We start from the raw sequence: 10,281 nt of genomic DNA on the forward strand, positions 1-10,281 counted from the left end.
CCTTGACTTGATTTGGATACATAAAAAAAAATCAATCATTCTCTAATAAGCAACTTATAAAATATATACACAAAAAGGAGAAAAGGGGAAAACATATTCTGTACAGTCAAGGATTAAAATCAAAATGATAATTTGTCACAATACAATTGTGACCTCTAGTGGCTAATCCGGACATTTCAACCCCAACTCGTTTGTTTTCTTTGATGAAAGAACTAGGGAAGACACAGGCGGGTTTAGTTACTGCAGGCTAAAGTCCTAAATACATCTACTTAATAGATCTGAATGAAAATATGTTGTTGTGGACAAAATGTTACCCGACACGGCATCAATGAGAGATGACTGTTTGCACCACCGATCGCTGGTGGCGCTGTTCGGAAAACGGATCACCGGTTTTCAATTAGCCTCGGCTGCTCATTTCGTCCTTCCGGTGCCCCCGTTGCCCCACTCCCTCCCGATGCTAACACCGTCGGGCTTGGCTGTGGGAGCGTAATGGCGGTGCACCGGGGACCCTCTACGAAATGGCTCTTCACCCGGGAGCAGCTCGAAAACACACCGTCTCGACGCTGCGGAATAGAGGCTGACAGGGAGCTCTCTTACCGCCAGCAGGCCGCCAACTTAATCCAAGATATAGGCCAGAGACTCAACGTGTATCCTTTCTGAAACGCAAAGGCTAGCTGGCCGACGGACGGGTTAGCCCAAGTTAGCTTTAGCTCACAGAAGGGTTGGAGCGACAAGGCCTGTTCCAATTCATATTTAAACTCTCGAAACATACTTGAAAACTTTCGTTATCACGTACAGAGTCCTCTCTGGCAAGATGGACCATTTATCTCTGTCAAAAAGACGTTTATAGCTTGCTAGAGGTGCCGAGGCCTGCGTGCTAGCTTAGCTATTGTTTTGTCTCTTAGACTGCAGATTCTATTGTTACGATGTCAGTGATAAAAGATTACTGATACTGACTGCGGGTGTTATCTAAGCCTAACACTACGCTACAAATTGGCTCCTGCATCGTTCGAGAAGTTGATGCTAGTGACTGGATTCTGCGGTTGGTCTTAACTTACAGGGTACACGTTTTGCTAGCTGTTCACTCAACGGTACCTCGATGCCAATGTGCCAAGGTTTCTACACTAAAAATGTTACTCCGTTTATTTATTTATTTTACCGTATTACCCATGTTTTATGCCTTGACTGCCTACCCAGCTCTCAACTGATTATCAACACTGCTATAGTATATATGCACAGGTTTTATATGATTCACTCCTTCACCAAATTCCATAGAAATGTAAGTACCACAGCAGAGTTGGCTGATGCCATAATTATTGGTGGTGATACCAGTTACGAAAACTGACCGAGGTTTTTTTTCTTTATAGATCATTTCCCAGACCACGTTGTTCCTGGCAGCTAAAGTTGAAGAGCAGCCCAGGAAGCTGGAGCATGTCATTAAAATAGCCCATGCCTTCATAAACCCACAAGAGCCTACCCTAGACACTAAGAGCAACGTAAGTCAAGAATGACTAAGATGTAGACTTTGTTTTTCTGCGAAATTACTGCTCCCATTTCAGCCTGGACCTGGTGTGGGATAATCTGTTTTACATGGATGCCGGGCTATGATAAAATTCATCTCTGGCTTTACAATGTGGCCAAAAATATCTGCTTAATTGAACATCATTTTATGAATTATTTTTGACACATTTGCTGGTGGCTCCTTATACTGACTAACTTGTCACTGTGAGGGTTTGGAGAAAAGACGGCTTCAACTGCAATACAAAAAAAAAACCTTCAACTGCCATAGAGCTGCAATGATTGGTTGATTGACAGGAAATTAATATACAAGTATTTTGATAATTGATTCATCATTGAAGCAGATATGCCATTTTTCCACTGTAAGGATTTGCGTCTTTTCTTTGTCATGTATGACAGTGGGACATGGACAGATTGTGGACCAAAGGGATGCTGATAAGTTGAATTGTCTGTTTGTAGTTGTTAGGAAGCAGATTTTAAATTCTTCAATGATTTGTCTTTTTTAGGCATTCCAGCAGCAGGCACAAGAGCTTGTAGCACTGGAAACAGTAGTGCTGCAAACACTGGGTGAGTGCTATTAAACCCTCAGTGCTGCAGACATTGCATGGCTGTTAGATGTGTGCCATTTATCCTGTGTGTTGAACTGCTTTACTGGTTATTGCAGGTAGTCATTTTAGCAGCGTTATTCCCCCAGAAGGAGTAACTGCAAACAACAAAAATCACAAAAGTACCACATGGGCATGTTGACGTTCAGTGTATGAAGTTTGTGTTTTCAAATATTTAAAGGACGACACTTGAAGTTTTTGTTCTAGTTCCTTCAACAACAACAAAAAAAGCACTGTCACAGTGGAGTTCTGCTTTCCCCTGGTGTTTGATGTTGTGCTTGCACCAGTGGCTGATCATTTTCATTCAACATCTTGATTGCAGGTTTTGAAATAACAGTTGATCATCCACACACAGATGTTGTGAGGTGTTCCCAGCTAGTGCGAGGTATAACCTTTTTTCTCTGCTTTTGTTACTTTAAATAACTTTTTTGAGAGCCTCTTTTTCAAAATCAAAAATTATTCAGTATATCTGTGTCACCTGCCCTTTTAAAAAGCTCAATTTTGTGCTACCATATGTTAAAGAGCTTTATCACAGTGCAGATGCCATTTTGGAACCAAACTTGTCATCTGTATATCTACATGAATTTTATTGCCTAATTTAAATGTGCATAAATGCTAACGGGAAAATATAAATGTTATTTTAAAGTATCAACTCAGATCTAAAATAAACTTTCTTCTTCTTTTACAGCAAGCAAGGATTTGGCACAGACTTCCTATTTCATGGCTACCAACAGGTTATTATCCTGTTCCCATTATTGCACTGTAATGGCACACTATAGCTTCCTGCCCTGCAGGGTCCCCCTTCCTGTGTCCAACGCCCTGTTTGCGCCTGGATCCTGGGAACCCCCAGTGTGGGAAGTACCAGCAAGGTTGCTGTGTGCGGTGTATTGTACAAGGGCTCTGTGTTGGCACATAGGGGTTGAATGCACAATGTGGAGTGTAGTGGTGCTGTTTACCTCTCAAGGTTGTTTGGTACGGAGTGCATATGTCTAAAAAAAAAAAACTGAAATGGTAGCCTGAATATAGATTGCCACTAAAGATTCTTAAACTTATAGAGTGTTTTGGTAAGTATAGTTTACAGTTCTTTTTAAATTTTTCTTTTTCTTTTTTTTTTGGCATATTTTTCACCCCAAAATAGCTAACAGTGGAACACCAAACTATACTGCAAACTGAATGTGCATTCTTTGGGGTAGTGTTTTTCTTTCTTTCTTTTTTTTTAAATTAACATTTCAGAAAGAGAACCTGTTGTGTAACATGTCTAAGTTAGGTTCAATGTTTCCCCATGCAAGAACATTTTCGTATTCTCATTTAAATCTCTCTCACCTTTTCTGTGGGGTTCGGTCGTATGAATTTCCAGTGTCAGATTCACCAAACTCGTAACTGCACAAACTTGGCAAAAATCATTCGTGTCTTGTTCATGAGTAGCTGTGTGGTCATGAGATTTGATCATTAGCAGTGTCAAGTCAGTAGTCAGTAAGTAGTACTATTAAAGGACATGAAACAGTTAGAAAATATTATTAGCTGCCAACAATGTGTCATCAGAGCAGTGCTGTACGGTGCCAGAAACAAAGAGAGAATGTTTTGACATTAAGTTAAATGATGAATAGCATCTTGCCTCCGTCTGAGGGCAAGTGGAAACCATGAACTGACATTAAGATGGGTTGCAGTTGAGGGGATGTCACGGGGGATCCTAGAACAGGGTATATAATTATATTGTAGTTGATTTTATTTATTTCTGCCTTAAGTTTAATTTTGTTTTTCTAATTTGGTAATGTGGGGCAAGTTCTCTTAATGCACTTGTAAATGTGTGCACTAGGTTCAGTGTCTTTTGAAGCGGAAACAACTGCGGTAGAAATGTCTTCAGAGATTTGATACACAATGTTTTTGACTTTGGTTTCATTGAGCTTACTGTGTTCATTTTAGTAACTGACTTTTGAGGTGTTAATTTTACCTTCTTGAGACTTCTAGTTTGATATGTGAGTCTGGGAGATTGAAGTTCCCAGCAGATGATGGTGGTATATTTAATGCACTATGGATGAAGACCCGCTTCCATTTACAGTCAAGACATCAAACATAACAAATATGAAATAACTGAGATTTGTATATCTCTGCTGTTTTAGGTCTGCCCATGTTTTAGTTCAACACATGAGAGCCAGTTTGCAGTGTAGTTTGGGATTCAGGGTGCAGGGGAGACTAACCTTAAAAAAATTAAAAGCCTAATCATTGTCTTGGCTACCAGCATCGGTGTTTCTCAGTCTCAAAGTTCCCATGTGTGCTGTTGTGAAGTTTCAGTGATGACAGAGTTAAAATGTGCTGCCATCAGTAAATTTAAACTAATACAAGTATTTTATATATTTTATTTAATTATTTTCATAGAGATTTCCTGAAAAAATACTTTATGTTCATTAAGAGACTGAGAAACACTTTAATGTTTCATAATTTCCCCACGTCACGACAAAATCAAAACGCAATAATGCCTGACACAGGTTCCATATATCTACATTTCTACACTACCAATCAAAAGTTTAAGAACGCCTCCATTTCTCCAGTCATTAATGAAATTTAGTGTAATGTCGGTTTCTGAAATAATATAATAAATAAAAGTTGTTGTTTTTTTTAAGAGGAATAATGGAATCCGAAATCCAAACTGTAATCTAAATTTTTGACTCATCCAGCAGCCGAACACAAGCGTGGCGTTCTTTCTACAGCGGAAATGAAACATTATTCAGAAAGTTTGTCCTAACACTCGCAGGAGTTCCAGTAAAATGTGTTGCACTTGTAGGTCGCTTTGCTTTACTTTCTGTCCAGTTCATCCCAAAGCATCTGCATGGGGTCTAGGTCTGGAGACTGTGCTGGTCTTCCATCTTGTGAAGCCACCACCCAGTCTGTCTTCCTCTGTTACTTGCCTTTTCTCACCATTCTGATAGCAATATACAGTCCTACTTCCTGCAGTACATTATCGTCCTAATAATGCAGCAGAGGGTGTAGTAACACTGTTTGTTCCAACACTGCCTTTGTACAGAAGCAGGGATGGTCTGGGCATCTGTACAAACTGTTTGCTTAACTTCCAAGGCTCCGTTTACTTCCAATGCTGCAGGAAAGCTGTAGATTAACCAATTTCGTAATCCTTGAAAAAGGCGTTTTCTATGACATTCACATGAATTTTCTTTTATTTTTCTGACCTTAACAGGGTTTTTTTTTTTTTGGTTTTTTTTTAAACCATCGGCAGTTTACCACTTACCTTTGTACCATTTATTCACTGGACTTGAACTGCTGAAATTTCAATAAAAACTGAAAAAAATGGGGCTGTTCTAAGACTTTTAACCGGTTGTGTATATTATCATATGAAACTGTGTGTCTCATTCAGACATTTAAGAACATGTCCTAACAAAATAGGTTTTCTAGATGTTCCAGTTCTATAAGGTAAGGCTGTGTGTATGTGACATGGAAATAATGTTAGTTTGATTGATTGGTGATCCTAATATTTTCGATTGTATGTTAAAATTGCCTTGTTAAGCCGTCTAAAATGTAAAAACCTCTTCAGCTAACAGTTGTATGTTTCTCCTGTGTTTCTTGTCTCCTTCTCCAGTTTGCACCTCACCACCTTCTGCCTGCAGTACAGGCCCACAGTTGTCGCATGTGTCTGCATCCACCTGGCATGTAAGTGGTCCAACTGGGAGATCCCCGTGTCCACAGACGGCAAACACTGGTGGGAGTACGTGGACCGCACTGTAACGTTACAGCTGCTGGATGGTAACAGCATCTATCCTCTTGTTTATCCTTTTCGTGGCCTTGACATTTTCATTTTCATTCATGAACTAATGTATTGTGCATTGTATCATATCATAAAAATGTTTTTTTATAGTCCTAGGAAAGCTTGATGCTCTGAAGTAGGGGAGACGAGGGGTGTTTTTCACTTTCCCAATAGCTCAAATTATTTTCCTCACACCAATCCCGAACCTGAAGGTATCTGCAAATTAAATATCATCATATATCGTTTTTAATTTTGTCTTGCTGGTGTTGAAGTAAAGAGTTGCTCCCTTCACTGGATTTTAATGAGACTGAATTTGGACTCTTTCAGAGTGCTTCAGAGCAGTAATTAGGGTTGGATTACATTGGAACAGAGCGTTTTTCATGTACTGAAATCACAAAGATATTCATTTAAATAAATGTCTGTTAAATCTATCGCCAAATGAGGTAACATAATGGTGATTGTGCTTATGGCCCACTAATGAAAGTATTGTAAAATCTATATATTTGCAGTTTTACGAACTGGGTGTATGTGACGACATCCCCGGAAAAAATGCTGTATTAAGTTACTGCTAATGCAAACCCAACCTTTCCTGCTGCTGCAGCTTTACATTAAAAGCATTTCACTGGTGAAACACGAGTTGACTTTTATTATGAAATAAAAATACAAAAGTTTGTTAGTAAGTCCAGGAAAAAACACTATATCTCAAATCATCCAAACGTGTTATAAACTAAGTTTGGTGATGCTTCGATGAAGCATGTAGGAGAGGGAGTCAAACGTACGTCTAGCAAAAAATTCAAAACGGTGGAAATTTTTTTTTATGACCCAGATGGGTGTGGCCTGTATTACTCTCTTCAGCATCATCCAATGAATCCATATACACCAGAATTATTGTTCTACACTTCATGGTTCCCGAGACATTAGCCAAAACAATTTGCAGTGTTTGTTAGCTCATTTCTCACCATATGGTGAGTGACGATCTTCGAGGTTGCCACTTTAATTTTCAGGCTGCCTCCTTCCGGCCACAGTGGGAACTAACAGGCAAAGGACTGGCAATGAGGTGAAACCACTAGTCAAATCAACAGAACACTAATTGGCAACTGTGTTGATAATCAGTTCAGACATTTTCCAATCAAAAATGCCAAACTTGCTAGTATTACCATCTTAGTTGTAAGAAATTGCTGCTGTTTTCGGTCTCATGATGTTAAACTAAATATCAGGGTTCTGGACTGACTTTTGAACAAACGACATTTGAAGGCATCAGGTTGAGATTTAGGAAATTGTAATTGTGAGAGATTTTGGGGTTTTTTTTTTTTAAAGACTATTTTGTTTATAAACAGTAAAATAAATGGCATCGAGGCCTTGTCATAAATCATTCCTCCATTTGTGAATACATTTGTCATGCTAGAGCCTGATTTCAGGACGGAACATATATCGACAGTAATACTTGTTTGAATTTTTAATTTTCAAGCAAATATCGTGAGATTGTGCAAGTAGCAGGATAATGCAGCTGTCCCTGGTCTCCCCTACTCTGCGTTGCAGTCTCAGCCATGATCCTTAGCTTTCAGCAAATAAGTGTCAGAATTATGTGTTTAAAAATGAGCCTACATTCTAGAGCAGTGCTCACTGACATGGCTGCCTTCACTGTTTTCAGAGCTCACACACGAGTTTCTTCAGATCCTGGAGAAGACGCCCAGCAGGCTGAAGAGGATACGAAACTGGAGGGTGTGTCATAAATACTGATCAGGAAATAGAACGTGACTGGAACAGGTTAGGATGAGTAAAATGTCAGTATCTAATGTCGAATTGTGCTTCTCTGTTGTTTCGTAGGCCATTCAGGCAGCTAAGAAGCCAAAGACGGAGGGCCCAACAGTGGACAGTGCCTTCCAGGGGACGTCCTTAGATAGCCTTCCCGGTGTCACCACCTCCTTCTTCCCCTCCACCTCTGCATCAGACCCCACAGACATGCCCTCCCTGAACACCATCACAGCCCCGTACGCTTCCTACCAGCCGCTCAGTGACCAATCAAAGAGCTGCGGCTACGACCAGTTCTCCCAGCCGCCCCACTCAGACTTCACTCTGGTCAAACACGAACACAAATCTGCAGGCGGGTCTAGCAGTAAACACCAGCAGCTCAGTGCGAACGCCGCGGCTTTTTCACGGCCGCAGAAAGTCTTGACTTTGGAAAAGTACCGAGAGAAACATGCGGCGGAGCTGGCCTTGCAGAACGGCATAAAGGAGGAGCCGAACACAGACATGTACTCACTTCCTCCAGCTCTCTCCTCTCACCACCACAAGAAACGCGCCCAGCCACAGCAGGCCAGCCAATCAGGTGACAGCAGGAGAGACAAGCCCAGTTCTAAAAAGCCTCGGCTACCTCCTTCCTTCGCCGAGAACGGCTCCGCCACTAGCGAGGAGCTTAAAATGAGAATCAAAGTTTCATCAGAGCGTCACGGGGGCTCAGAGCAGGGCGGGACTCTGCCTGGAAAAGACAAGCACAAAGAGCACAGTGGCCACCGCCACTCCAAACACGGACACTCGCACTCATATTCCCTCAGCGGGAACAATAGAGGGACGATAGACAACACCTCCCTATCTCTGCGAGCTCCCAGCAGCCACTGCAACGACGGGAGCTCCTCCGGCTCATCTCGAAAGAGGCCTCACTCTGACGCCGGCAACCACAACCACCACCACCACTCGACCAAGAGCAGCAGGAGCTCCAAAGGAGGCCTGAGCTCGTCCCACTACTCATCAGAGGGCGGCCAGAGGATGATGGAGCACCACGGCCACGACGGAACCAATGGCATGCTGACGTCCAACGGCCAACACACCGACTACAAAGACACTTTTGACATGCTGGACTCTTTACTAAGTGCCCAAGGAATGAACTTGTAACCCTCGCAGAGTCCCCAGTGTTGTCTAGAATAAGGTATTACCATGTTTAATAGAATTTAAAAAATGAATTTATTTGTCTTAAGTTATCTGAATTCTGCATCGCCCTCAGTCGTGTCTACACACTGATTATTGATGATCCTCGTTAAGCTGTCAAATGTAAAATTATATGCATAGAGCTGTGTACTACTAGCTTGCAACAAAAAACAAAAACCATGAGAAGTTTTAAGAATGCGGCTGGAAAAAGAGTTTTAAACGTTATTTTAACGCGAGCTGACCTTATCATTTTTAACGTGCATGTTTTCAGTCACAAAAGGGAAGAAATAGCTAGTGTTTCGCAGCCATTGTGACAGTTTACAGACAGTTATTGGTTTTTTTTGTTTTTTTTTGTATGTTAAGACATTATGTTCCACTAAAATCTCAGGTCTTGAAATTTTTTGATATAAGAACGAATCTTCCTCTGTTTGGGTTTATTACCTGTATCTGTGGAGATGTATCACCTCGTCCATTTGCTGACGAAGACGGCAGAACTCTGGTATCTCTCTTAGGAAACGTGGTCTGCTTATTTTTCAAAGAGTGCATCAATAGTTACAAAAAACAAATACAAATGTGAGACCGACTCCATTTGCTGTCTATTTGCTCTTTATTGGGACCTCCAAGGCCGCAACGGAATTTAATGTGCAGACTCATTATAGAGCTAAAAATGAAGTTTACGTTACATCTGCTGTGAAAGTGCATTTAAGATATATCGGCTAAAATTGCAAAAAGGCCTTGTGATTGTACCCTGTCAATCGCTATTCAGTATGATAAATGTTATTAACTATCAGAAAATACAGATCTCTAAAAACAAAATTGTGTATATAGGACTGTAGTTCAGATTTAAAACTGTTGGTTTATTGCATCAGTCCAAACCTTCCTCCATTCAGTGTATCATGAGATCTAAAGCAGACTGTATTGACGAACATATCCTCGATTTGTGTATTGGGAGCCCAAATAAAGGTGTAAAAGTGATTTTTACACATCAGATTTTCTGTTTGTAAGTGTCTGGCTTGAATCCTGACTTTTTAATTACATTAGGTTGAGGAGGGCAAACACTTACGTGAAGTGATGTTGAACCTAATGGGGGGAAAAAAACATTCAAAACAGTGAGTTTTCTTTGAGGACACGATCATGTTCATTTTTCTTTGTCTTTTGAAAAGATATGGTTTCCATTACAAGTTGTAGATCTGCAGCTAAACACATCATTATTATTTGTTTAATCTTTTGTGTATAAAACGGAAAGAACTTTTGAAAAATGCCAGTCACGGGAACCCAGACCCCAAGCCGGGGGGGACATTCTTCAAATGTCTTGTTTTCCTCAACCAACAACCCAAAACCCAAAGATATTCAGTTTACAGTCATAAAAGACTAAGAACACCAGAAAATAATTACATTTGAGAAGCTGGAACCAGTGGATTTTTGCTGTTTTTGCTTAAAAAAACAAATAATCAAAATTATTGCTAACAATTTTTTTGT

At 40.5% G+C, this 10,281-nt stretch overlaps 1 protein-coding gene across 3 annotated transcripts; it reads left to right on the forward strand.

Moving 5' to 3' along the window:
- The first annotated feature begins 432 nt into the window (after nt 1-432).
- On the forward strand, nt 433-9,795 carry LOC120798099 (cyclin-T2-like). Of its 3 annotated transcripts, none has more exons than XR_005708619.1 (9): nt 433-647; nt 1,198-1,279; nt 1,368-1,496; nt 2,025-2,085; nt 2,446-2,508; nt 2,812-2,857; nt 5,713-5,876; nt 5,989-6,089; nt 7,529-7,578. XR_005708619.1 is itself a non-coding variant. In XM_040142131.1 (9 exons), exons 1-9 carry the CDS (start codon nt 490-492, stop codon nt 8,767-8,769), a joined length of 1,839 nt encoding a protein of 612 aa, XP_039998065.1. In that variant the 5' UTR covers nt 433-489; the 3' UTR covers nt 8,770-9,795. The 3 variants fall into 3 exon arrangements, 2 of the variants coding, with proteins under 2 accessions (XP_039998065.1, XP_039998066.1); XM_040142131.1 differs by lacking the exon at nt 5,989-6,089 and adding an exon at nt 7,705-9,795 and having other exon boundaries at nt 7,529-7,599; XM_040142132.1 differs by lacking the exon at nt 7,529-7,578 and having other exon boundaries at nt 5,989-6,522.
- Nucleotides 9,796-10,281: the final 486 nt, after the last annotated feature.

This window comes from Xiphias gladius, chromosome 13, assembly GCF_016859285.1.
Source record: "Xiphias gladius isolate SHS-SW01 ecotype Sanya breed wild chromosome 13, ASM1685928v1, whole genome shotgun sequence".
Taxonomy (NCBI): Eukaryota; Metazoa; Chordata; class Actinopteri; order Istiophoriformes; family Xiphiidae; genus Xiphias; species Xiphias gladius.